The sequence below is a fragment of the Podarcis bocagei genome (assembly GCF_964188305.1).
Source record: "Podarcis bocagei genome assembly, chromosome: 2".
NCBI classification, from domain to species: Eukaryota; Metazoa; Chordata; class Lepidosauria; order Squamata; family Lacertidae; genus Podarcis; species Podarcis bocagei.
Window position 1 is genome coordinate 26,646 of NC_138126.1, and position 27,711 is coordinate 54,356.

Below are 27,711 nucleotides of genomic sequence, written 5' to 3' on the forward strand. Positions count from 1 at the left end.
GCCAGGGAACATGTTTCCTGCAGTGCTTGAACACTACTCTACCAGAAACTCTGTTTGTCAGCAGCTTGGACTACTGTTTACTGTCTGTAAGCTGTTTGATTAATGCAGGGTATAGTGTTAAGTTCACGCAGGATGGCTGTCTGATAAAGAATGGAACTCAGGTATGTGGCCATGCAAAGATGGAAAATGGGTTATATGTAATGCAGGACAAGCCTGTTAAAGCTGCCCAGGTGGTTCAGGATAATTTGCCAGTTCATAAGGGGTGTGTAATTTGCCAGTTCATAAGGGGGAATTGTCATCGCGCCACTCCTTGGTGTGTGGAGTGCCTCAGGGTGCAATTCTCTCCCCGATGCTTTTTAACATCTTTATGCGCCCCCTCGCCCAGCTTGTCCGGAGTTTTGGGCTGGGTTGCCATCAGTATGCTGATGACACCCAACTCTATCTGTTGATGGATGGCCATCCTGACTTGGCTCCAGACACACTGACCAGATGTCTGGAAGCTGTGGCTGGATGGTTACGTGGGAGCCGGTTGAAGTTAAATCCTTCGAAGACAGAGGTCCTCTGGCTGGGGCGGGACGACATGGGATCAAGGGGGCAACTCCCATCTCTTGCGGGGGTGCAATTAGTACCAGCACCGTCCGTTAAGAGTTTGGGTGTAATCTTCGAAACCTCCCTCTCTATGGAGGCGCAGATTACAGCTATAACAAAGGCGGCATTTTTTCATCTCCGCCAAGCGAAGCAGTTGGCCCCTTATCTCTCTTGCCCTGACCTAGCCACTGTGATCCATGCGACTGGAGTCACCTCCAGACTGGATTATTGTAACTCGCTCTACGTGGGGCTGCCCTTGAGACTGACCCAGAAACTCCAGCGGGTGCAGAATGCCGCGGCGAGACTCCTTATGGGGTCTTCGCTGCGAGATCACATTCATCCGGTACTATACCAGCTGCACTGGCTCCCGGTGGAGTACAGGATCAGCTTTAAGGTGCTGGTTTTAACCTTTAAAGCCCTATACGGCCTAGGACCCTCGTACCTACGGGACCGCCTCTCCTGGTATGCCCCACAGAGAAACCTACGGTCTGCAAATAATAACATCCTCAAGGTCCCAGGCCTCAGAGAGGTTAGGCTGGCCTCAACTAGAGCCAGGGCCTTCTCGGCTGCGGCTCCTGTCTGGTGGAATGCTCTGTCACAAGAGACTAGGGCCCTGCGGGACCTGACATCTTTCCGCAGGGCCTGCAAGACAGAGTTGTTCCGCCAGGCCTTTGGTCAGGGCACAGCCTGACTCCCTCCTCTGGCAACCTGCACAGAATTTTGCTTAATTGGTTGCCATCAATTTGATTTAATTAATTTTTATAATGAAATATTTTTAGATTGTGTGACTATTTGATTGTTTGATTATTTGATTGTTGTTAGCCGCCCTGAGCCCGGCTTCGGCTGGGGAGGGCGGGATATAAATAAAATTTATTATTATTTATTATTATTATTATTATTATTATTATTATTATTATTATTATTATTACATGAACTGCACAGAAAACTGGGTCACGCCAATTTCCGTGTGCTTTCAGAGATGCAAAAGGTGTGCAAGAACCTAAAAGTAAATAGCTGTAACTGTTTCCTAGATTGCAATGTGTAGTGGTTGGGAGTTACTCGTGCGTAATCCTGCCCCGTTTGGGCATTAGATTGCCTGGTTAAACCCTTCTGACTGCACAGCCCATCTCAGTGTGGCTGCCCTTAGTCACTCGTAGAATCTGTCTGTGGGCGTTTCTTAAAGCGCTGCCAACATAAGAGTTGTTTGACGCCCAATCGTTTCCGCCTCTCACTGCGCGGGAGTCTCCTGCGCAGGGTGGGCGTGGGCAGCGGGGTGCTTGGGCTCTCCTCACTAACTTCCAGCGAAGAGTCCTGGAGCCCCTGCACCTCCGCGTCCCGTTGCTCTCCTGGATCTCGGGTGTTACACTTATTCCCTTCCCCTTCTTCCCAGCTGAGTCTCCCCCTAGCGCTGGGACCTTCCCCTGCAGAATCAGAGACCCTCTCCTTCTGCCGCGCCTCTGATGTCAGTTCCCTGACACAATGTATGTAAAATGGCCAAATCTAAGAGGAAGCCTGTGGCTTCTAAAAGCGACCGAGTATCTAAAGAGGTTTTAGAACTTGTCCATTGTGACGTGATAGGCCCTTTTCCACAGAAGACTGAAGGGGGCGCCAGATATGCTTTTCTGGTAATAGATGACAAATCACATTTTAGTTGGCTGTTTTTTGTTAAAGCAGAAATCTGAGTGTTTCCCCACATTCAGAGAATGGGTTGCCCAAGCTGAAAAGCTCTTCGCTTGTGCAGTTGTGCAGTTGCAAACAGATAGGGGCGGAGAATTTCTGAACAAACTATTTGGGACATGGTTGCGACGTAAGGGGATCACTCATTGCTTGACTAACCCTTATAGCCCTGCTGAAAATGGTCTGTGTGAAAGACGTGGGGCTGTGATACAGTCAGTAAAATCCTTAAATAAGAGACACGGGGGAATGATTAATGGACTTCAATGTCTGTACACTAATGCGCAAAGCATGGGAAATAAACAAAATGAGCTTGAGCTCTTGGTACAGCAAACTAAATATGACATAATAGGCATCACTGAAACCTGGTGGGATAAGTCCCACGATTGGAATGTAAAAATGGGGGGATACAATCTATTTCAGAGAAACAGACCAGACAAGAAAGGAGGAGGAGTGGCGTTATATGTCAGGGATGTGTATACCAGTGAAGAGATCCAAGATTTAGAACCTCAAAGCCAAAGTGAGAGCATTTGGGTCAAATTTAAGGGAGAGAAGAATAACAGAGACCTCATTGTGGGAGTTTACTATAGATCCCCAAGCCAAACGGAGGACATAGATGATGCCTTCCTGGAACAGATGGCCAAGCATGCAAAAGGAAGGGAGATAGTAGTAATGGGGGACTTCAATTACCCGGATATTTGTTGGATGTCAAACTCAGCCAAGAGCATAAGGTCAAACAGATTCCTCACTGGCCTTGCAGACAACTTCATTGTCCAGAAAGTGGGAGAAGCAACAAGAGGAACAGCCATTTTAGATCTGGTCCTAACCAATGTTGATGACCTGGTTAGTGGGGTAGAAGTGGAAGGATCATTAGGCGCAAGTGATCATGCTCTTCTGAAGTTTACTATACAGCGGAAAGGAGCAGCCAAGCATACTAGGACTCAATTTCTTGACTTTAAGAAAGCCGACTTCATAAAATTTAGGGAAGTGCTGGGTGAGATCCCATGGACAGTAATACTAAAAGGAAAGGGAGTTCATGATGGCTGGGAGTTTGTTAAGAGGGAGATAGTAAAAGCACAACGTCAGGCAATACCAATGAGACGGAAACATGGAAGGTGCCTAAAGAAGCCAGGGTGGCTATCTAAAGAACTTTTAACTGAGTTAAGATTAAAAAAGGATGTGTACAAAAAATGGAAAAGGGGGGAAACCACCAAAGAGGAATTCAAACAAATAACCAGCACGTGTAGACACAAAGTCAGAAAAGCTAAAGCACAGAATTAACTCAGGCTTGCTAGAGAGGTTTAAAGCAACAAAAAAGGCTTTTATGGGTATGTTCGTAGCAAAAGGAAGAACAAAGAAACAGTGGGGTCACTCAGAGGAGAAGATGGTGAAATGCAAACAGGGGACACAGAAAGGGCTGAACTCCTCAATGCCTTCTTTGCCTCAGTCTTCTCCGATAAAGAAAACAATGCCCGACCTGAAGAATTTGGAGCAAATGATTCAGCAAAGGAAACACAGCCCAGAATAACTAAGGAGATAGTACAAGAATACTTGGCTAGTTTAGATGTATTCAAGTCTCCAGGGCCAGATGAACTGCATCCAAGAGTATTAAAAGAACTGGCAGATGTGATCTCAGAACCACTGGCAGTCATCTTTGAGAATTCCTGGAGAACAGGCGAAGTCCCGGCAGACTGGAGGAGGGCAAATGTTGTCCCTATTTTCAAAAAGGGGGAAAGAGAGGACCCAAATAATTATCGCCCAGTCAGTCTGACATCAATACCAGGGAAGATTCTGGAGCAGATCATTAAGCAAACAGTCTGTGAGCACCTAGAAAGGAATGCTGTGATCACCAATAGTCAGCATGGATTTCTGAAAAATAAGTCATGTCAGACTAACCTGATCTCGTTTTTTGACAGAATTACAAGCCTGGTAGATGAAGGGAACGCAGTGGATGTAGCCTACCTTGATTTAAGCAAGGCATTTGACAAGGTGCCCCATGATATTCTTGTAAAGAACCTGGTAAAATGCGGTCTTGACTATGCTACCACTCAGTGGATTTGTAACTGGCTGACTGACCGAACCCAAAGGGTGCTCATCAATGGTTCCTCTTCATCCTGGAGAAGAGTGACTAGTGGGGTGCCACAGGGTTCTGTCTTGGGCCCGGTCTTATTCAACATCTTTATCAACGACTTGCATGATGGACTCAAGGGCATCCTGATCAAATTTGCAGATGACACCAAACTTGGAGGGGTGGCTAACACCCCAGAGGACAGGATCACACTTCAAAACGACCTTGACAGATTAGAGAACTGGGCAAAAACAAACAAGATGAACTTTAACAGGGAGAAATGTAAAGTATTGCACTTGGGCAAAAAAAATGAGAGGCACAAATACAAAATGGGTGACACCCGGCTTGAGAGCAGTACATGTGAAAAGGATCTAGGAGTCTTGGTTGACCACAAACTTGACATGAGCCAATAGTGTAACGCGGCAGCTAAAAAAGCCAATGCAATTCTGGGCTGCATCAATAGGAGTATAGCATCTAGATCAAGGGAAGTAATAGTGCCACTGTATTCTGCTCTGGTCAGACCTCACCTGGAGTACTGTGTCCAGTTCTGGGCACCACAGTTCAAGAAGGACACTGACAAACTGGAACGTGTCCAGAGGAGGGCATCCAAAATGGTCAAAGGCCTGGAAACGATGCCTTATGAGGAACGGCTAAGGGAGCTGGGCATGTTTAGCCTGGAGAAGAGGTGGTTAAGGGGTGATATGATAGCCATGTTCAAATATATAAAAGGATGTCACATAGAGGAGGGAGAAAGGTTGTTTTCTGCTGCTCCAGAGAAGCGGACACGGAGCAATGGATCCAAACTACAAGAAAGAAGATTCCACCTAAACATTAGGAAGAACTTCCTGACAGTAAGAGCTGTTTGACAGTGGAATTTGCTGCCAAGGAGTGTGGTGGAGTCTCCTACTTTGGAGGTCTTTAAGCAGAGGCTTGACAACCATATGTCAGGAGTGCTCTGATGGTGTTTCCTGCTTGGCAGGGGGTTGGACTCGATGGCCCTTGTGGTCTCTTCCAACTCTAGGATTCTATGATTCTAAGATTTAGACCGGGAAAGGACTTTCGTCGTTCTGCTTTGGAATATGTGATGTGTCTGGTCTTTTTTTATACTTGCTGCTTCATGATTTGGCAAGCCTCAAGGAGAAAGAATCAATTAATTAAGCAGAATGCAAGTGGAACTTTAGGGGGGAAAAACTTGAGAACTTGATGTTTAATGGTGTGGTCCTTTGTGGAGGGCTCTAATTAGAATGGGCAAGGTATCAACTTGTTTGAAGATATGAAGGGACTTTGTTCAAAGACATGATTACATTAAAAAAAACAAAAAACCTCTCTCAAAGGTGGCTGAAGACAACCGACGGATTACAACTGGGGAATATTTCACACAGGAAACCACATCTGTTTGCATGGATTTTTGTCATATATGGATTTATAAAAGTGAAGGTGAATCTTTGATCTTTGTAAGCTTCCCTTAGGGCTCAGGGGGAGCAAGCTTGGATTGTAGAGGGACCAAATAATTATTAACTGTGAAATATATCCCACGGTATTGTCTGTTACAGAAGATTATTTGGTTTGGGAAAATATCAGTTCATTGAAAGACATGAAAGACCACTGTGTCTTCATTTTAACTAAACAAAAGAAAGGTGGAAGACAGCCCAGAGTCCTGGAAGATAAGACGGTGGAATGAGAAGGGACTGCGCCAAAAGCAGTGGATGGACAACAACAGGAAGAACAAAATTTTCCTCTTGCATGTTAATTTACATATAGTTCCATTAAATACTATGAAAGTCGCATACCAGTGGCTGTCAAGATAAGATAAAGGATTAAGATTGGTATGATATTGGGAATACATAAGAGAGAGAAAAGCAGGAACAAGAAACAAAAAAATTCTCCTGACAAGCCAAAACATGGGAAGTCTCTTTAAATTATATCATTCAGAATGTTTAACTGCTTTTATTATTTGTACAGTGGTACCTTGGTTTAAGACCAGACTAGTTTACGACCATTTTGGATTACGACCAACTCAAACCCAGAAGTGCGTGCCTCGGTTTGCGACCTTTTTTGGATATTATGAACCAAGAGTTTGGATTTGGATTTGAAGAGTTTGGATTTGATATCCCGCCTTTCACTCCCCTTCAGGAGTCTCAAAGCGGCTAACAATCTCCTTTCCCTTCCTCCCCCACAACAAACACTCTGTGAGGTGAGTGGGGCTGAGAGACTTCAAAGAAGTGTGACTGGCCCAAGGTCACCCAGCAGCTGCAGGTGGAGGAGCGGAAACGTGAACCCGGTTCCCCAGATTACGAGACTACCGCTCTTAACCACTACACCACACTGGTGTAACGGGACAAACCCCAGAAACCTGAAAAGAGGCAAACATTACTTTGATACCCAGACAAGATAAGGACATAGCAAATCCTAGAAATGTCCGACCGATTTCATTATTAAACTGTGACTATCAACTGCTTGCAGCAATATAAGCAAACAGACCTTAAAAAGTTATGAATGACTGAATGCATCCCCGGCTGGCAGTTAAAAGATAATGTTAGAAATCATAATATATCCAGCTGGCTCAGTGGAAGGAAGCAGTATTTTCCGGTTTCTGCCCTCAAGACTTTAGCCGTGACATTTTGTCCCACTGCCAGAAAAGCACCTCTAGCTCCCTCGTTTCTGTGGCAACGCTTTTTGGGATGTGGTTCTTTGCAGGCCCATTTGTATTTCAATAAAGGCCCATCTTTCCACTTGGAGACTTCCTCCTTTTTGGGGGGGTTTCTGTGGGTAACCGCCAGTCTAGGAAACTCTTTTTGAATTTATCCTACATATATGAGACTGAAACACTATAAATATTGGTAGAAACAACTCTACTGTTAAGTTCAGTTTACAGATGGGGGGGGGATATTCCAAAGCAGAGCCCATCTTTTTCACGGGATCCAACTGTTACAGAAATTATGGGGGGGCACATCTTTAAAGTTGTTAAATGTTACAAATATTATGCATACTTTCGACTTAACAGCTCAGGGATGTTACCTAGCTTAAAAATCATATAAAATCAACTCCTTTGCCATTTTCCTTCATTCCACTGCCAATTTGCTTCACTGGCCAAGGACTTGGAAACCACTCGGTCCCGCCATAATCCCTCAAGCGGGAGGTCACATATGCAAAGGAAGGTACTCATAGGTGTCAATCACTGGGCAAAGGCACTCCTGCGGACTTGCCCAGGTGGCAGACTATGCAGACCCAAGTTCTATTGTCCCTTTGTAGTAGGTGCTTAGAATGTACTTCCGAACACATAACCTGTATCCGCCTGTTGCCCCAACACATTCCTCCTAGTTGATCATGTATAACCCTCCCCTTTTCTGATGTAGGAATGATGTAGCGATGATGCTTAATGAACTGTACGCTGGGATAAGATGGAAACTTTTAAAAGTCCTTGTCACCCCATCCTCGGGATTCAAAATTCCTCTTTGAACCTGTTGCGCAATAAACTTTGGTCTACAGCTATTTGCTCCAGTTGGTGGCTGGACTCCTTCCTTTATTCTGGCTCTGCCCAACCAGCCTGGGGACTGAGCAGCCTTGCACATAGATTTTTCCATAACACTTCTTAAACTTGGGAATGTCTGCATGTGACCCCATCTCTACAGCTCACATAAACACCACGGAGAAGGTGGCCGGAGCCTGAAACGCAGGACTCAGGGATGCTTCCCCAGTTTCCCCCATGGAGACCAGGGACCCCATCTTCTTCGGAAGGGGCCTCCGAGGAGGAAGCCAGGGCAGATATAAAGTTCCTTTCCCCACTTGTTAGGAGCCCGAGCTCCATTTGGGGTTCCTCCTTCCGCACCCCAAGGTTCCACCAAGGCCTTGGGGAAGGAAACTGAGGCAGGCTCTGCTTGCTCCCCAGGGCCCTGGGCAATTTCCCTAGAGTCCCCCCACTGCCTCCTGAGACCCGCTGTAGGCTTATGCCTTTTACTTTGCCAGAGAATTGCTTACCCGCGTCCCCAGGGCCGAGAAGAGAATAAAAAAAATTCCAGGAAAGTTTCTTCTTTGGAGAAAAGAGTTTTATTGAAATTCTGTGCACAGAGTTAAGGTCTGTACTCAGAGACAGCCTGCTGGATAGTTCCTAAAAATATACTGGCTGTAAAGCAAGACACTTCAACAGACTTTCTTATACCCGCAGACTTGCTTGCTAAACACATTTTATTGCTTGCTTAAACATTTCTGTCTTTCTGCTAAGCCAAGCACTCCCTCCCACCTCCTTGTACACGTGTCTTCTTTTGCTAGCAAAGCATTTCCTTCGTATCTTCTTCTTATCTTGCATTACTTAAAAGCAGAAGTAGAGCAGGAAACATCTTGCTTGTGGTTTTTTGGTTAACAGCAGTTTCTGGCTGGGCAGGAAGCGACCTTCTGACCTGTAGCTAGCATCAGCAGTTTCAAGTAGCTGGTTTAGGCAGAAAGCGGCCTCATGACCTGTCTGTTAAGAAAGCGGCCTCATGACCTGTCTGTTTTTAGACTTTTGCAAGCTACTGCTTTTTACCCTCCTAGCAGAGTGCAGGAATTTACTATGTGTAGATAATATATGAGAGCAACAGAATAAAATATTGAGAGAAACTTTTCCCATCTCCCTTTACTCCGTCCTCTTCTTTTGAACAATCTATTACTTAGATTCGTTCTGGGGTAGGGGTCTATATTCTCTAATCACGCGAGGTCCCATCATGCGAGACATCATCTTTCCCATCATATGTTGCAGGCATTGCATTAAGCAGGGTATACAGAAGCAGAAAAGCAATAGAAGCATTATTGGGCCTATTCTTCCCACAAATACGATACCGTTCATGCCAACAGAAATACGAGAGCATCCATATGACAAGGGCGGTACATATCACTCCTATCCACCAAACCCAATATCTCCATGGTTCCTCCCACCAATATTCAGGGGGTGTGCTCATTGTTGAAGAGCCCACTGATATTTGTGCCCGACTACCTGTTGAGCCTCAAGGATGAGAGCCCACCGGTGAGCTGATGCTCCCACTATGTGGGCCAATTTTTCTACTAGCCCTGTTGGGTGGATTGAACTCTCGTGCTGTCTCCCTAGTGACCAGAGCATATGGAAGCTGAAATCCTGGGGTGGCAATTCTCACTGGCACTTGTTTAGTAATTTCAATGCACACCTGGCTAAGGCTCCCACCCTTGCAATACTTGCATTAAGATAGGTTCTGTCCCATCTATGACCTGGGTTAAGAGTAGGACCTGGTCTATCAAATGAGGTTGGTACAGTGCTCTACCTTCCAGATAACAGTTGACTACCCTCCCACAACAGCAAGAGCGGTCCAGAACTAGATAGATTTCGATCGTCTCTGCAGCTTCCCGTAAGAGCACTGTCCACGCGTGCTGGTCAGTGGTGTGGGAGAGGAGCCACAACGGGGTAGTGGGGTGTCTCAATACGGTAATCTCATCAAACCCCAGTTTCCAATAGCCAAGGAGCACGCCATCTCTTACCACCGGCAAGACGAACCAGTCGTAGCAGAGGCCAGCAGGCCAATAGGGTTGGTATGGTTCGGTAGGGTCAGGGCAAGAAGACATAGAGCAAGTCAATAAAGAAAATAAGAGAGAAAAGAGAAAGTCTTTGTAACTGTCCTTGTGATGATTAGTCGCAGGATCGCGTTGCCCGTGGCCTAACGCTTTTTTCCTGGTAGCGTCAGACACAAGGTGATGATCAACTTCAGAGGGTCAGCAGGATTTCTTTTGCAAGTCCAGACACCCTCCTTCAGATGCGTGTGATGTACCCAGGGGATCACCTCGACTACTTTCACTGCAGTTGGGGATGAGGGGGTCGCCAGACGCTGTCACTCAGAGGAACTGGTGAACCGGCTCAGCGAGACTGCCGCGGGACTGCAGGTGTACGCTCGAGGGAATACCTGGAAAGGAAGCAAACACACACAACAAACACAGGGATTGCACTTGTTCTTGGGTGATGTGATCTCCCATCTGCCCCAAACTGGCGGGGATGTCTCGGACGAAAGGGGTTGGCCTGCCATATAGAAGTTCAAAGGGTGATAGTTCTCAGTCTCTTGGTTGGCGCACAGGGCACATTTTGGGATATAGCAGCAGTTAGATATAGCAGCAGTTAGTTGAGGTAGAATATTCTCCCAAGATGTGCTTTAGCAGCTGGGCCTCCCAAATGGGTGGACTCGTGGTAGTTCTTTACAATTGTGCTGGCCAGATGTTGGGGCACAAAAACATGGCTGCCTGGTCCTTCCTGGAGCGTTGCTCCTTCTTGGCTGGTCCACTGCTGTTCATCAAGGGTGTAACGTGGTTCCACATCGTCTGGAGTGAGTTCTGGTACCAATATCAAAAGTTCTGGTGGTGCCTCTAAATTGGCTGGAGAACAAATGTCTACGTTGGGGGCGCTGCCTGCGGGCGCCCCTCCCATCCAATTCTTCACCGTGCGTAGAGATATCAGCCTCTGGAGTGATATCAGCAAGGCAGTCGTCACTGGAGGGGATCTTCAGGATGCTGAGACACAGTCCAATCTGAAGCAGCTTTCCCCACTTGAATGTGGTGGACCCAAGGGGTGGTGCCAGCGATTTTCACAGCTGTGGGTGTGGAGAGCAGATGGGCCCTTCCAGCACGGTTGCAGTGGTGCCTGGGACCAGTCTTATCCACACCTCGTCACCTGACTCAAACTGGTCACGCAAGGAGTTCGGGCCTGGGTTGAGAGAGAAAATCTCGAGAGAGAGACTGTACATAATTGTTCAATTCCACATCTTGAGCAGGGATAGGTGAAAGCATGCACACATAAGGAACCGGTCTTCCAAACATCACTTCAAAAGGGTGACAAGTGAATACGTTTCAATGGGAGGCTACAAACTCTAAGCAAAGCCAAGGGCAACATGGACACCCAATCAGACCCTGTTTCTTGGGTCAATGGTTTTTCAAAGTCCTGTTCTTCCTTTCCTATTTTCCAGAACTTTTGGGGCCTATATGCAGTACCCACCATCTTCCTTCTTCACTGGCAACAGTGGGGTGTTTCACTGTGATTGGCATTGTTTCAAGATTCCATGTTGAAGCAATCGCTTCAAATGCACCCACACTCCTTCAGCTGCCTGTCGTGGGATGGGGTATTGGTTTTTTATCTTCCGCCCATAGTCCAGGGTCAACATCATGAAGCAGGCTAACAGGGAGGATTCCCTCCTCTTCTTTTACCATCATCAAGCATCAATGGTCTCACAGGGGTATTTCTAAAGAAAACTCTCCTGCTGGTCCAGTTGTCATCATTACTTCCCCCATTGGTTGGAAGGAAATCTGGGCTTGTAATTTTGTTAACAAGTCTCGGCCCAATAAGGAATGGGACACTCTGGTATATACAAAAAATTGTCTAGGCAGCAGGTAACAGACTGCAAAAACGGGGCCTTTTGTGATTTACCTGTGGCTCCAATTATATTAACCACTTGGTTTGTGGGTTTTGTTACAGGCACAGGTAAGACTGAGTGGGCAGCTCCCTTGTTCACCTTCTCCTACCTGTAATAAGGTAGCTAGGCTAAGGGCTGTGGTAACCTGAAACTTCAGGCGTGAATGTAATAACAGCATCTGGCACTTCCTCTTGGAGGGGGGCAACCTCTGTTCTGTTGGGGTTAGCTTCTCTGACAAGTATTCGACAGGTTGCTGCCAATTTTTCAGTTTCTGGCATAAGACTCCCTTGGCTACCCCCCTGGTCTTCATCTGTGAACAGGGTAAAAGGCTTCTCGGGGTTTGGATGCCAAGCACTGGGGCTTGTGGTAATGTCACTTTGAGATCCTGAAAAGCCTGCTGCTGTTCCCTGCCCCATATAAAAAGGATCCTTCTCTATTCCCCTAGTTGACTCATGCAGGGGCCAAGCAATGCTTCTGTAGTTAGTAGTGAGTCCAGGGGATATTGTTCATCATCATAAGTGGGATTATAGGTTTTAAAAAAATCCCTTCAAACAATTTTACAATCTTTGCTGGATTCTCCTCAAAAGAGGGGTTCTGATTTCTTCAATTACAAACATCTGCACTTGAAAAGGGTATATGCTGGACTGTGCCTCCGCTTGTCCAGCTGGGACAGGGGCTGGTGGATCATAAACCCTCTGAAGGGGCATTTCTCCGGCTGCCTGATCCTTCCTGGTTTTCTCATACTGTCTGTGAGACATAACTCTCTTCGCCGCCTGTCCCCACTTACGTTGCCATCTCTTCCTCTTTTCAGGGGTGCAGCATTCTGCTGCCTCAACTAACAAGGGGCTTACATCCAACTTCTCCCTCAAATGGCTTTGCAAACTCCTTTAGTCTCTTTTTCTGTTTTTCTGTCCACATTTTCTTTCCTTGATTTATATCATCTAGTGTCTTCCTAAATTCTTCCTCTTCTTTCGTCTCACTATCCTCCTTCGCAGGTCCTCCTCCCCCTACACCAGCACCTCCCTGTGCTTCTTGATCTTGGCCTGGGGGGGGGTTGGAGGGGGGCTGTTGGTGGAGTGTAAGGTGGTGGCTTAATCACTCCCCCTCCTCATCTTCTGGGTCTTCTAACACCAGAGGCTTCACTGTACAAATCCTGTTCTGTGTGTTGCTGTCACAGCAAGACTTTAGCCATGGTAGATTCTTTTTTTTTTTTTTACATTGGTCTTCCATGTAGAGATATAGGGGATCTGGTCTGGGTGGACATTTAATATATTTTGCCACAGGGGGTTGATTTGCCACAGGGGGTTGATTAATTGCAAATCAAAGCCACGCAGTTCCCTGGGTTGGCAAGTCCACCTCACATAAAGTTTTGAGTCTCTGTTTTTCAATTTGAATCATCACTCTTCGTGGCAGTTTTCCAGTTATTTAAAAAGCATTCCAGAGGAATACATTGGCTTGCTCCAGACCCTATTTTTTTCAGATACAACCGCTCCTAACTGGGTTTTCAAAATTCTCTCACACTCCACATGCTACAGTTTGTCAGAAAATGCACAACCCTACAATCGCTCGGCCAAGGGGACACTAAGCCTTGGCCCCATTCAACAATTCATCCACTGGTGTATCTGACACACAACAAAACACTTAATTCCCTCTGCCCCATTCCCTTTCCCAAACCTTTACCAATTCCTTTCCTGGTGGCATTCTTACTGCCGGGCACCCTATTGCCAACTACCAGGTGAGGCTGATCAGACCTCTGCTGGCCCTTTCCCTCGGGCCCCTAGCCCTTTCCCTCGGGCCCCTAGCCCTTTCCTTCGGGCTTACCTTTTTCCGCTGCGGACCTGTCCCCTCGGCGCCGTTCTGTCCTCTTATTCTCCCTCAACCAGATGTCTCTGCTCCAGGACGGTGTGGCAATCTCCCCCTACAAACTGGCAGGGTGTGCACCGGAAATGCGAACGCCGATCGGAGCTGTTCACCTTGGTTGAGCCTGGCCCTCCCCGGGGTCCCTGGGGTGGGGTAATTCCCGGCCAACGCACCAAGCTGTAGGCTTATGCCTTTTACTTTGCCAGAGAATTGCTTACCCGCGTCCCCAGGGCCGAGAAGAGAATAAAAAAAATTCCAGGAAAGTTTCTTCTTTGGAGAAAAGAGTTTTATTGAAATTCTGTGCACAGAGTTAAGGTCTGTACTCAGAGACAGCCTGCTGGATAGTTCCTAAAAATATACTGGCTGTAAAGCAAGACACTTCAACAGACTTTCTTATACCCGCAGACTTGCTTGCTAAACACATTTTATTGCTTGCTTAAACATTTCTGTCTTTCTGCTAAGCCAAGCACTCCCTCCCACCTCCTTGTACACGTGTCTTCTTTTGCTAGCAAAGCATTTCCTTCGTATCTTCTTCTTATCTTGCATTACTTAAAAGCAGAAGTAGAGCAGGAAACATCTTGCTTGTGGTTTTTTGGTTAACAGCAGTTTCTGGCTGGGCAGGAAGCGACCTTCTGACCTGTAGCTAGCATCAGCAGTTTCAAGTAGCTGGTTTAGGCAGAAAGCGGCCTCATGACCTGTCTGTTAAGAAAGCGGCCTCATGACCTGTCTGTTTTTAGACTTTTGCAAGCTACTGCTTTTTACCCTCCTAGCAGAGTGCAGGAATTTACTATGTGTAGATAATATATGAGAGCAACAGAATAAAATATTGAGAGAAACTTTTCCCATCTCCCTTTACCGCAGGGATCAGGAGTGGGAGCGACTTCTCCTGTTCAACTACCGCCTGAGGGGGAGGAACAGAGGTCTTTGCCCATTTGGGGGGGCAAGCGAGGGCCATCCAGAAAGGGCTCCTGGGACCCCGAGTTCGAGAGGCAAGAAGGGGAGTCTCCAGCCTGACCTTTCCCCTATTCCTGCAGGTGGAGCCCTTCTCCTAGCACTGACTCATGGGGTGACAAAGGTGTCTTTGGCTGGGGAGGATAAACTAAGCGTCCCAGAATCCTTTTCGTGAGGCGGAGGAGAGGATGGGCTCCAAAAGGATGCCTTCTTTGGGGGGGAGGGTTAGGAAGCCAAAATCAATAGATGGGGGGGCGGTTCAAAGAGGGCTTGGAGCCCCCCTCAACCTGGCAGAGAAAAACACCAAGGAGCCCCCCCCACTCCCCCCCCCGGCTGCTGCTCTCCTCTCTCTTCCCGGCTCAATCCACCCACTTCCGGGTTCTCTCTTGCCCTCACCCAATCGCCATGCACAGAATAATAATAATAATAAAAAATTTTATTTATATCCCGCCCTCCCCAGCCAAAGCCGGGCTCAGGGCGGCTAACAACAATCAAATAATCAGTCAAATAATCACACAATCTAAAATATTTCATTATAAAAATTAATTAAATCAAATTGATGGCAACCAATTAAGCAGAATTATGTGCAGGTTGCCAGAGGAGGGAGTCAGGCTGCGCCCTGACCAAAGGCCTGGCGGAACAACTCTGTCTTGCAGGCCCTGCGGAAAGATGTCAGGTCCCGCAGGGCCCTAGTCTCTTTTGACAGAGCATTCCACCAGTTTGGAGCTGCAGCCGAGAAGGCCCTGGCTCTAGTTGAGGCCAGCCTAACCTCTCTGAGGCCTGGGACCTTGAGGATGTTATTATTTGCAGACCGTAGGTTTCTCTGTGGGGCATACCAGGAGAGGCGGTCCCGTAGGTACGAGGGTCCTAGGCCGTATAGGGCTTTAAAGGTTAAAACCAGCACCTTAAACCTGATCCTGTACTCCACCGGGAGCCAGTGCAGCTGGTATAATACCGGATGAATGTGCTCTCGCAGCGAAGACCCCATAAGGAGTCTCGCCGCGGCATTCTGCACCCGCTGGAGTTTCTGGGTCAGTCTCAAGGGCAGCCCCACGTAGAGCGAGTTACAATAATCCAGTCTGGAGGTGACCGTCGTATGGATCACAGTGGCTAGGTCAGGACGAGAGAGATAAGGGGCCAACTGCTTAGCTTGGCGGAGATGAAAAAATGCCGCCTTTGTTATAGCTGTAATCTGCGACTCCATAGAGAGGGAGGTATCGAAGATTACACCCAAACTCTTAACGGCCGGTGCTGGCACTAATTGCACCCCCGCAAGAGATGGGAGTTGCCCCCTCGATCCCATATCGTCCCGCCCCAGCCAGAGGACCTCTGTCTTCGAAGGATTTAACTTCAACCGGCTCCCACGTAACCATCCAGCCACAGCTTCCAGACATCTGGTCAGTGTGTCTGGGGCCGAGTCAGGATGGCCATCCATCAACAGATAGAGTTGGGTGTCATCAGCATACTGATGGCAACCCAGCCCAAAACTCCGGACAAGCTGGGCGAGGGGGCGCATAAAGATGTTAAAAAGCATCGGGGAGAGAATTGCACCCTGAGGCACTCCACACACCAAGGAGTGGCGTGATGACAATTCCCCCCCAAGCGCCACCCTCTGTCCCCGACCAGAGAGAAACGAGCGCAGCCATTGAAGGACTGTGCCCTGGATCCCCACGTCGGCAAGGCGGTGGTCCAGGAGTTCGTGATCGACCATGTCAAAGGCTGCTGACAGATCTAGAAGAATCAGCAGCCCTGACCCGCCTCGATCCAGCTGCCTGCGGAGATCATCTGTTAGGGCGACCAGAGCCGTCTCGGTCCCATGACCAGCGCGGAAGCCGGACTGGAATGGGTCCAGAGCAGATGTTTCATCCAGAAACCTACCAAGCTGTTCAGCAACCGCTCTCTCAATCACCTTACCCAGGAATGGAAGATTCGAGACCGGGCGGTAATTGGATAGATCTGAGGGATCTAATGATGTTTTCTTTAAGAGCGGACGCACCACCGCCTCCTTCAGTTCCCCTGGGAATATCCCGGTGCCAAGGGACAAATTGATGATATCCCCCAGGGGGCCCCGCACCTCGTCTGGACACGCTCTAATCAGCCATGACGGGCACGGGTCAAGAGGACAGGTGGTGGGCTTTCCAGCTTGGAGGAATCTGTCCACATCGGCTGGAGATATCCGGTCAAAGTGGTCCAATACTGGACCCGAGGACAGTCGAGGGGCCTCCAGTTCCTTTATTGTATCCAAATTGGCAGGGAGGTCATGGCGGAGCAACAGGACCTTCTCCGCAAAAAAGCTCGCAAATGCCTCACAGCTGTGTGTCAGATTGTTATTTAAATTTGGCTGTCCTTCAAGGGACGTTAAAGACCGGATTATACTAAATAATTGCGCCGGGCGAGAGCTAGCGGATGCAATGGAGGCCGAGAAGTAAGACTTCTTAGCAGCCTTCACTGCCATCTCATAGGTTTTCATAAAAACCCTATAAGATGTTCTTGAGGCTCCGTCACGGGCACCCCGCCATACTCGCTCTAGCCGTCTGAGGTCCCGCTTCATTTTCCGAAGCTCCTCGGTAAACCAGGGAGCCCGGTTTCTGCGGGGTCGCAGAGGGCGCTTAGGTGCGATCTCATCGATGGCTGCCAGGAGCTGGGTATTCCAGCCCTCAACAAGCTCAGTCAATGAGTCGCCAGGGGGAGCAAGGTTCCGCAAGGCTTGACGGAATCTATCCGGGTCCATCAGCCTCCGCGGGCGAGCCCAAATCGGCTCGCCACCTAAGCAGGGTGGGGGTGGAAAGTCAATCCTGGCTTTCAGAGCGTAGTGATCAGACCATGGCACCTTCATCGAAGGAGACATGATCACATCTAAACCGGCGCCAAAGATCAAATCCAGCGTGTGGCCTGCTTGATGTGTGGGGCCCGAAACAAACTGGGAGAGCCCTAGTGTCGCCATGGAAGACACCAGGTCCAGAGCCTGTGAGGAGGGAGTGGCATCAGCGTGGAAGTTGAAGTCTCCCAATACCAATAGGTTAGGGAACTCCAAGGCCCAGCCGGCCACCGCCTCCAGCAGGCCTGACAGGGTGGCTGCTGGTGCGCTAGGTGGCCGGTACACCAGCCAGACAGCCAAGCTCTCCTCGGAGCCCCACACTAGGCCAACACATTCAATGCCGGGGATCGATGGCGATGGTAGAGCCCTGAAAGAACAATCTTCCCGGATTAATACTGCCACCCCTCCCCCCCGGCCCACAGTCCGTGACTGGTGGAGGACGGAGAAACCCGGGGGCGCCATCTCTCGTAAGGTAACAGTTACCCCTTCGCGCACCCAGGTCTCCGTCACACAAGCCAGGTCAACTCCCTGCGAGATAAAGAAATCTCGCAGGGTAGCAGTTTTGTTGCCTATAGACCTGGCATTGCACAACACCAGTGAAGGAGGTGAGTAATCCTTGCTCACCCTACCCTCGTCTCTCGGGATGGGGCGCAGATTGGAAGGGGTACGAGCATATCCATATCTCGATCCCCTTCGCCTATAACATCTGCCCCCACCGCCATACCTCCCTCGCCCCTCCACGGTCGCAATCCCAAGCCTCATACTAACCTCCATTTACAAATAGAAAACAAAACAACCAAAACAATTATGCCCAAACAAAACCAATCCCCGCCCCACTCAGTGTCCACCCCCCAAAACAAAACAAAATGGAACAAACAAAAATACATAAATAAAAACCACCATTCACGGTGGTACAACAAAGTAAACAATAAAAGCACCTTTAAAACACCTTAAAATATATAAAAACATCTTTAACATTTGCAGCAGATAATGAAATAATATAATATTATAAAAAACAACAACCCCCATTTAAGGTGCTGCAAATTAAAAGCAATTAAAACATTTAAAACTATTTTGTCCATTGCTGCCGGTAGCTGCTCTGTCCTCTAAACTGTGATGGTAGTGCAGGCCCCGCCCCCTAGGCCGGATGGAGTTGGCAGGAGAGGGAGCGGTCTTCCCAGCACTCACGAAGCAGCAACAGCAGAGCCCCCTGCTCCCCTCCAATTCCTGACCGGTCTGGAAGTGAAGCTGCGGAGGAGGCCCAGGAGGTGGTCCCAGGAGCTCCCCCTTCCACAACAACCCTGCCAGGTTGGCCTCTTGCATGTCGCCCCCTTTCCAGCAGGCGAAGCTGCAGGGGCCACTCACTTCCTGGCCCTCCAAAAATGGAGGAGGCCTTGGACCCTGGATGAGCCTGAGAGGAGCCTTGAGGGGGGCAGAGAGGGGCTCTTGCCCCTTCCCAGACTTCTCCTCCAACCATTTATTGCTACTGTTTATCAAACTTGGCCACCCTCACCTCTCCTGCAGCCCTGGAAGGAAAAAACAGACCCACAGCATGCAGTTCTTTTCAAGGCGTGTTTATTCTCCAGGTTGGCTCTGCCCCACGGGGCTTACAGTCTACAGCAGAATCTACACAGAATGGGGAGGGGGGCGAGCTCTGGGCTCTGGGGGGAGGGAAGGGGGGCAGGTCCTAGTCCGTATCGAGAGAGAGGGCCGAGGGGAACGAAAGCTGCTCTGCCTGGCCGTCTCTGCAGGGATGTTGCGGGGAAACGGGCTCCTTTTGCACCCAGGTCTCTAGAGGGGATAAACCTGGGTCTGGACTGTACCACTTCAGGTCCCCCAGAGGGGGAGGTAAAGGGACACCCAATGACCCACATTCTGATTTATTTATTTTGGGGTGGGAGGGATATGCTGTTTTTGCTCAAGTCAGTCTCCCCTCCTCCAAAAAGGTTCTCTCCCACAATCCCAAAGACAACACAGGCCCCCCTCAAGAGTCTCCCAGAGCATGTGCAGAGTCTGCGGCCCAGGACCTTAGGGTTGCTTTTGATGCAATTCCTGTCCTGCGGGGGGTTCGACCAGATGACCCTCAGGGCCCCCTCCCAATTCTACACTTAAATAATTTCACAGCACGGAAGTGAGGAGGGGCAGGGACTGTCAGAAAGGGGGAATTTGCTATGCACAGATCTGGCCCCCTCCTTAAAATCACAGCTGTGAATCTGCAGGATGCGAAGCCAAGCAGACCCCTGACCCCAAAAAGGAAGGGGAAGGGGGCTTCCCACAAGGGACCAGTGGGGCAAGACTGGGCAGCCAAAGAGGAGGGAGCCAGGAGTCCGGGGGCCTACGATCCACTTTGCTCTTTCAACGGGATCCGGAGACAGGCAACAAACCAAGCCGGGAGCAGGGTTGCCCAAAGTCCGTTACTGCAGAAAGAAGAGAAATCCGTGAGATACTGACCCAATTTGGAGAGGAAACATTAGCTGGCTGGGGGTTGCAATTGCGGGAATTGCTCCACAAGAACCCTGCGAAGTAGGCAGACTGGATCCTGCCCCCCCAGCCCCCCTGCGAGCTTCATCATGGCCAGGGATGGGGGATTCGAACCCAGATCTCTCGGCCAGGGCCTAGTCTGGCCCTCTCACCACTGCACCGCACTGCCTCTCAGTGAGTGGCACAGAGATATTTTTTTAAAAAAGAATAGAAAAATGAGGAATCGAGAGAACTTGGCAGTCTTGGGTGTATCTTGGGCACTGACCTCGGATTTGGGCTTCTCCGATTTGGGTTTTTCTTCAGAAGCTGAAAAGGAGGGAAATGAAGCAGGGAAAGGTGAATGACGAGAAAACCCAGGGAAATGGACAGGAATACTTGAAAGCATGCAGAAAGCTGAAACGGAGACCAACATTTCTGAGCCGCTGGGCAGGGATGTTTTTAGCAGGCGACCAAAGAGAGTCTGGCCAAGGCGCCTGGTTAGAGCCTTGGAGCCGGGAGGGACCCTGAGGGTCATCTAGTCCAACCCCCCGCAAGGCAGGAATCTTGAACCCACAACCCTGAAATCAAGAGCCTCAGGCTCTCCCAGCTGAGCTTCTTGTACTGGCAACTGTGGGAAAGGGGAGTCAATTGGCCAGTGCCAGTTCCGCCATTCAAAGGGGTCAGGTGGTGGAGGAGAGATTCCTCAACTGTTTTTACTGTCAATATTTGCATGGTCTTAATAGATTCTGAATTGTCTCCCCCAGGAAAATATTTCTATTTTTCATTATAATAATTAGACTTGAGGGAGGCTGGGTTATTTGTTTTGGTTCTCATTTTTATTATGTACGTTGTGTTTTCATCGTGCATTTTTATGCCGCAAACTGCCCTGAGATCCACGAAATAGGGGTGCTGTGCACATTTATAGAATCCTAGAATTGTAGAATCAGAAGGGACCCCAGGAATCTCAGCTAAAGTATCCCCTAAAATATTGACCAAATGGTAAAATAGGACCATATTGATAACAAAAATAACAGTACAGAAGGGGAGGGTGGGAACAACCTTACCCCATCGGAAGAAGGACCGCAAGACCCCCAGGAGCACAATGGCGACCAGGAACAAGCCGATGGCGTCCTCCAGGGAGGGACCCAGGGACCCTGGGGGGGGGGGAGAAGGGGCAGAGGCAGAAGGGGGGGCGTCAGGGAGGGAGAAGGGGGGCGATGTCAGACCCCCACCCTGCCTTGGCCACCCAGTGCAGGTCCCAAAGCTGCACCTTTGCCCCACCCCCCATATCCTCCCCCCCATGCCCGACTTGATCAGTGCCAATTCACAGAATCCTAGTTGGGAGGGCACCCCAGCGGTCATCCAGCCCAACCCCCTTCAAGGGAGGAATCCCAGCTAAATCACCCAGGACGGACGACCCCCCAACCTCCGCCAGTCAGGAATCACACCCGCAGCCGGTCTTCTGGGCCTTGCTACCCAGCCCCCAGGGGACCCCGCCACAGACCCCCAAGTGCAGACCCCCACCTGCCACATGGAGCACGACCGCCTTCTTGACCCCCGCCTCGCCCAGCCCGGCGTGGCCCACATGGCAGACGTAGGAGACCCCGTGGTCCTCGGTCGGGACGGGCAGCAGGCGGGCGAAGCTGGTGAAGCTGAAGGTGCCGTCAGGAGCCTGGCGGTGCCCCGAGTCCCCGATGTCCAGGAAGGCGTCCTGGGGGGCGCCGGACCCCCTCCGCTTCCAGCTGACCGAGGCACCCAGAGGGAAGAAGCCGGAGACCTCGCAGGCCAGCTGGGGCCGGGCGCCGGGGGGCACGGAGAGCGTCGTGGGGTGCAGTGTCACCTGGGGGGGCTCTGCAGGGCGAGAGGGAGTGAGCAGAGCGCCCCCTGCTGACAACCAGGAGCGCTGCAGGCTCCCAGCTGCCGGGAGGGGAGAGGGGGGCTCTTGGATTCGAATCCTGAGGAAGACAGGGTCCCCGTTGGCTTGACCAAGTGGCCAGGCGCTTCTTCAGGAGCCTCCCAGGCCAGGGGCAGTCTCTCTGGATCGCTTGGTTCTTAGAAGCCTAGAATCAGGCAGGTGGAAGGGATCCCCAAGGGTCATCTAGCCCAACCCCTGCCAGGCAGGGATCTCAGGGCAATTGGGCCACTGCGAGGTTGAAGCACTCTCCCTATGTTTTTTTGGCGCCTCCAGGCCCAGGAGCAGTCTATCTGGATCCCTAGGGCCTGGCCGGCATTTGGACTGTGAGAATGCAAGATGCTGGCTCCATGGGGGTCCCTTTGGGCAGTGGACCCCCTTTCCCCTTCCCTCCGCCCTCCCTGCAAGGGAGACCCCCCGGTCGCTCACTCACCCACCACCTTGAACTCGAGCGCCTGCTGGGCGTGCAGATGGGGCAGGTAGACGGTGCAGATGTAGGTGCCCTCGTGGCGGACGGCCACGCTCCGCAGGCGCAGGGAGGCACCGCCGCCCTCGGCGTCCAGCAGCAGCTCGGCCCCCTCCTCGGCCACCGACACCAGCCGCGTGGCTCCGTCGAAGGCCAGCACCACCTTCCCGGCCCCCCGGAACTGATGGCGCCACTCCACCGAGAAGGCAGAGGCCGGCGCCGAGAAGCCGCAGTGCAGGACCGCCGGGCGCCCGAGGCGGGACTCCAGGCGCGGCGTCCGCGTGAAGACCGACAGCACCGCTGCGCAAGGAGGGAGGAGGGCGAGGTGAGCGGGAGAGATCCCCAGTGGTCTTCTAGACCAACCCCCCGTGCAAAGGAGGAATCCCAGATGGGAAAAACAACAAACCCAGGGCTGTGTTTAGCAGATGCGGTGCCAGGCTGCAAATGTCTGCCCAGCACCCCCAAATTACCACCGATAGTGTTGGGGTGGCCATTGTGGGGGGCGCAACTCTCCCCCATGCCAATGCAGGAGAGCGATCCCCCGAGAGGCCAGCGCCCTATGGGAAAGGCGGCTCTGAACAAGCCCACAATCTATTTGATTTATTCATTTAATTTCGTGGTTCTCAGATTTGGGGGGACCCCCATAAACGCTCTCCCTTTCAGCCAGTGCCCTAAAAGAGGCATGGTTTGGAGCAACTGTTTGCACGACCCAGTAAGATGAAAGCAAGATTTGAAAGAGCAACAATTACTTGCCAAATGACTCAAAATCCACTTCAAACTACTCCAAGTAGTTCAACCCAGCAGATGCATTTGATCCAGGGATTTCCGCTTTCCAATTGGCCCACAGTGCCCCCCACCCCCCAGGAGGGTGTAACCAATGACTTTGGGCACTCCCAATAACTGCTTTTCTGCCCCACCTTCTCCTCCCAGGGGCTCAAGGCGGGCTCCCTCCCCTTCCCCCGCGCTGACCCTGTCAGGTAGGCCTGCCTGAGAAGCACCGACTGGCCCTCGGTCCCTCTCTCCCAGGCTGCTGGCGCAGGGCTCTAACCGCTAGGCTGCGCTGCTCCCCTTCCGCTCGCCAGGTGGTACCTGCGGTGGTGGTGACGCTGCTGACCCCATCCTGCTGCTTCCAAGGCGGGGCCTCCTCGGTGTGCAGGACGCTGCTGACCCCGAACTCGGCGTCGGGGGCCTGGATGCTGGCGATGAGCCACTTGCCCCTCTCCAGGGCGCGGGGGCAGCCCCCTCCGCCCGCCAGCCCCTCCGCCCAGGCGACATGGGACTCTTGCGGCACGTAAGCGTTGATCTCGCAGGAGGATTCAGCCTCGCTGGCATCCGGACTCAGCCAGGGCGGGGGGGTGGCCGAGGCCTGACCGCCCCACAGGGCCCCTGAGGGGTCTGCCGGGGGGACAAAGCGGGGGAAGGTGAACCAGTGTCGGGGGGGGGGGAATGATGAGCCTTGTCTCTCCACTGCCGGACCCCCCAACCTACATCGCAGGGGGTTGGAGTGGATGACCTTTGGGGTTCCCAACTCCACCGTTCTGGGTCAGCCAGTTCACTTCAACTCGCAGAATCACAGAATTGTGCGGAGGGAGACCCCCAAGAAGGAGGGCTGAGGGGACCCCCTGGGTGTGGGGGGCGGACTGAGAGGGGGGGCGGAGGGAAAGGGCCCCTCGCTCAAGAACCCCCAAGTCTGAATGGGACACAACTCAGTCCAGGAAGGAGAGGGAAGAAGGGGCAGAAATGGAGTTCAGCATTGGAGCACCATGTCTGGAAAGCGGAACATCGGCCTGAGAAGAGACTTCTGCGTTTAATGCCCTGACCGCCTCCAAGTTGAGGCCAGAAGTTGACTTCTGCCTGAAAGACCCGTCTCCGGACCCCACCTTTTCCTCAGTAAATAGAACTTTTCTTCTTCCCTGGACTCTAAATCCCCAAGTTTCCCCTCACACAAGAGAGGCTGTGGTCAATGGCAGAAATTCACTGAATTGGCGTCATGTGAGGCGGATCCGCTATATTTAATTGGGGGTCATTAGCAGGGACATAATGTGTCTTGATGAATTGGAGGCTTGAGGGGGGAATCCGCTACAGGGCCGTTATAAAATGATCATAAAGAGTTGCAGAGTTGGAATGCATTTATACCAAATATAGTAGATTAAGAATCAACATCTATGCTTTGGGATAATAATATCACCTAGACATTAGAGAAGTATATATGGAATTGGAATTCTTAACTCTTTTAATGGTATAGTGTATTATTATTATTGTTGTTGTTGTTGTTGTTGTTGTTGTTGTTGTTGTTGTTATTTAGTGTTGTTCAATCACACTGATGTTTTAAAAAGAAAAAATGTTTAAAAATAAAAAAGTAAAGACCTGTAGGTTGGACCCCGAGGGACATCTAGTCTCACCCCCTGCATTGCAGGAATCTTGGCTCAAGAATCCCTGACATTTGGCCTTCCAGCCTCTGTTTGGAAAACCTCCAAGGAAAGCAACTCTGTCCCTGGAGGTTTAAAAACGGAGATTGGGGAAGGAGTGTTTGCCGACACTGAAGATCCAGAGAATCATTTCAGTTTCCCAGCCTCAGTTGTGGCGCCTGTGAAATGGGTATATCACAGTGTGTGGGTGGGGGGGAGGTGCGTAATAATTAACTCATGCATCAGCCCCACGGCGAAATGGGTGAAGTTTCCCAGCCTCAGTTGTGGCGCCTGTGAAATGGGTCTCCCAGGGAGGCGGAATTCAGAGGCGGTGCTTCAAGTCCCTCCAGGTGAATGAGAAGCAGGGATGGGACCCAGGGGACGGGGGGTGTCCTATGGGGGGGGGTTTCCATACCCAGGACCTGGAAGGCCAGGCCGGCCTCCACCTCCGGGGGCAACTCGGACTCCAGGGCAGCTTCTTCCAGGCGTCTCCCGGGTGGGGGCAGGAACAAGATGGCGGGGCGCTGCTTGGGGGCGCTGGACATGCCTGAGCCTCCGCCCCCAGCCTCCTCCAGGAACCAGCAGCCCAGCTTGGCCAGCGGAGACGAGGATCTGCCGAAGGACGCTCCTGCGAGGAGAGGAAGGGGAAGAAGAAGAAGGGGGGTGGGCTAGATGCCCCTGGGGCCCCCAAAGCAGCCGCAGCAGCATCTGGGTCCGGAGCAAGGGGACCCCTCCCCCCAGCCCAATCTGGGTAGACTGCCTCTGGGCCTGGAGGCTCCCCCGGGAGAGCCCTGCTGGATCCGGACCAGGGCAAGGTAGACTGGCTCTGGCCAGGGAGGCTCCATTGGGACGCAGCGGGGCCGGAGGGCAGGAGCAGCGGGGCAGCAACGGGGCCGGATTCGGGACTCGGCCAGGAAACCGAAAGCGAAAGCGGAGGGACTAGCCCGGGCCAAACCTCCCCCCCCCCGCCCTGCTTTGCGACAGGCAGAAATCCCACCGGAGAAGTTTCCCCTGCCAGCCCCTTCCTCGCCCGCTGAGTTTCTGCCTTGCAGGGGGAGGAAATCCGACCACGGGGGGCGAGGGACGCCTCCTCCTCCGCCCCCCCCCCAGGGAACCCAGGCGTCCGGCCCCGAGCTCTCCTCCTCCCGCGCCCTGCGAGGGGGGGGACCCAGGCGTCCGGCCTCGACCTACCCAGCAGCAGCAGCAGCAGCAGCAGCGGGAGCCCCTTGGCGCGGAGCGGAGCGGGTTGGGCAGCCATGAGGCTCGGCAGGGAGAGAGCAAGGAGAGGCGGCGAGCGGCGATGGCGGAGACTCCGTCCCGCTTCCCCTTTCGATTTCGGAGCCCCGAGAGGAGGGCGGGGCAGGAGGGCGGGGGGAGCTCAACGTCAAAAAAACGAAGATCATGGCCACTGGTCCCATCACCTCCTGGTAAATAGAAGGGGAAGAAATGGAGGCAGTGAGAGATTTTACCTTCTTGGGCTCCATGATCGCTGCAGATGGTGACAGCAGCCACGAAATTAAAAGACGCCTGCTCCTTGGGAGAAAGGCGATGGCAAACCTAGACAGCATCTTAAAAAGCAGAGACATCACCTTGCCAACAAAGGTCCGTATAGTAAAAGCCATGGTTTTCCCAGTAGTGATGTATGGAAGTGAGAGCTGGACCATCAAGAAGGCTGATCGCCGAAGAATGGATGCTTCTGAATTCTGGTGCTGGAGGAGACTCTTGAGAGTCCCACGGACTGCAAGAAGGTCAAACACATCCATTCTGAAGGAAATCAGCCCTGAGTGCTCACTGGAAGGACAGATCGTGAAGCTGAGGCTCCAAGACTTTGGCCACCTCATGAGAAGAGAAGACTCCCTGGAAAAGACCCTGATGTTGGGAAAGATGGAGGGCACAAGGAGAAGGGACGACAGAGGACGAGATGGTGGGACAGTGTTCTCGAAGCTACCAGCATGAGTCTGACCAAACTGCGGGAGGCAGTGGAAGACAGGAGTGCCTGGCGTGCTCTGGTCCAGGGGGTCACAAAGAGGCGGACATGACTAAACAGCAACAACAATTTATTTTTTTTTTTTAATAAAGTTTTATTGCTTTTTTCCAGGGTAAAAGAAAGGTATATCATCCATAGCACATCAAAAGCAGTTTTACAGAAAAGAAAAGAAGTTATAAGAGAAAAAAAAGAAAAGATTCACATTTTTCACATCCATTTTCATGATCGATCAGACTTCCCCACGTCCCCCATCCCCTGTTTTCTTTACAATAAAAATAAACAGCAAATTAATACCTTATTTCATATGTTTTTGTGTTTTCCTTTAGTTATATAGTCCACAATTTATACATTTCGAAATCTTAACTTAATTTTCAACATTTACCAAATTCAATACTGAAGCATGTTTTTCCAGAACATTTAGCAAATTCTTAACATTCATATAGCTTATAATATTTTTGTAAATAGTCCTTAAATTTCTTCCAGTCCTCTTCCACGGCGTCTTCTCCCAGGTCTCGGATTCTGGCTGTCATTTCAGCTAATTCCATATAGTCCATCAGCTGCAAGTGCCATTCTTCCAGCGTGGGTAACTCCTGTGCCTTCCAGTGTTTAGCTATAAGAATTCTTGCTGCTGTGGTTGCATATAGAAAGAAAGTTCTATCTTTTTTTAACACTCTCTGGCCCACAATGCCCAGGAGGAAGGCCTCTGGTTTCTTGTGAAAGGTGTATTTAAACACCTTTTTCAACTCGTTATAGATCATTTCCCAGAAGGCCTTCACCCTCGGGCATGCCCACCAGAGGTGAAAAAAGGTTCCCTCAGCTTCCTTACATTTCCAACATTTATTGTCAGACAAATGATATATCTTTGCAAGTTTGACTGGGGTCATGTACCACCTGTATACCATTTTCATGATGTTTTCCTTTAAGGCAGTACATGCCGTAAATTTCATACCGGTGGTCCATAACCTTTCCCAGTCTTCAGACATAATGTTGTATCCGATGTCTTGTGCCCATTTTATCATAGCTGGTTTAACTATCTCATCTTGAGTGTTCCACTTAAGCAGCAAATTATACATTCTTGAAAGCACTTTCGTCTTAGGTTCAAGTAATTCTGTCTCTAATTTT

General features: G+C 50.7%; 1 protein-coding gene across 2 annotated transcripts; it reads right to left on the reverse strand.

Moving 5' to 3' along the window:
* Positions 1 to 18,914: 18,914 nt before the first annotated feature.
* Positions 18,915 to 25,939, reverse strand: LOC308581923 (tapasin-like). Of its 2 annotated transcripts, none has more exons than XM_081184700.1 (8): positions 25,794 to 25,939; positions 25,018 to 25,227; positions 23,284 to 23,589; positions 22,162 to 22,494; positions 21,341 to 21,667; positions 20,881 to 20,970; positions 20,103 to 20,143; positions 18,915 to 19,773 (listed from the first exon to the last, which is right to left on the reverse strand). In XM_081184700.1, the coding sequence occupies exons 1-8, from the start codon at positions 25,858 to 25,860 to the stop codon at positions 19,771 to 19,773; spliced, it is 1,377 nt and encodes a 458-aa protein (XP_081040826.1). In that variant the 5' UTR covers positions 25,861 to 25,939; the 3' UTR covers positions 18,915 to 19,770. The 2 variants fall into 2 exon arrangements, with proteins under 2 accessions (XP_081040826.1, XP_081040825.1); XM_081184699.1 differs by having other exon boundaries at positions 25,018 to 25,230.
* Positions 25,940 to 27,711: the final 1,772 nt, after the last annotated feature.

Bases quoted from the DNA above. Each gene is read 5' to 3' on its own strand.
- LOC308581923 (XM_081184699.1), bottom strand. From the start codon at position 25,860: ATGGCTGCCCAACCCGCTCCGCTCCGCGCCAAGGGGCTCCCGCTGCTG. The intron at 20,971-21,340 runs GTGGGGGTCTGC...CCCCCCCCCCAG, and splicing joins GGTCGTGCTCCATGTGGCAG to GGTCCCTGGGTCCCTCCCTG. The intron at 20,144-20,880 runs GTAAGGTTGTTC...CCTCCTTTTCAG, and splicing joins GCGGTCCTTCTTCCGATGGG to CTTCTGAAGAAAAACCCAAA.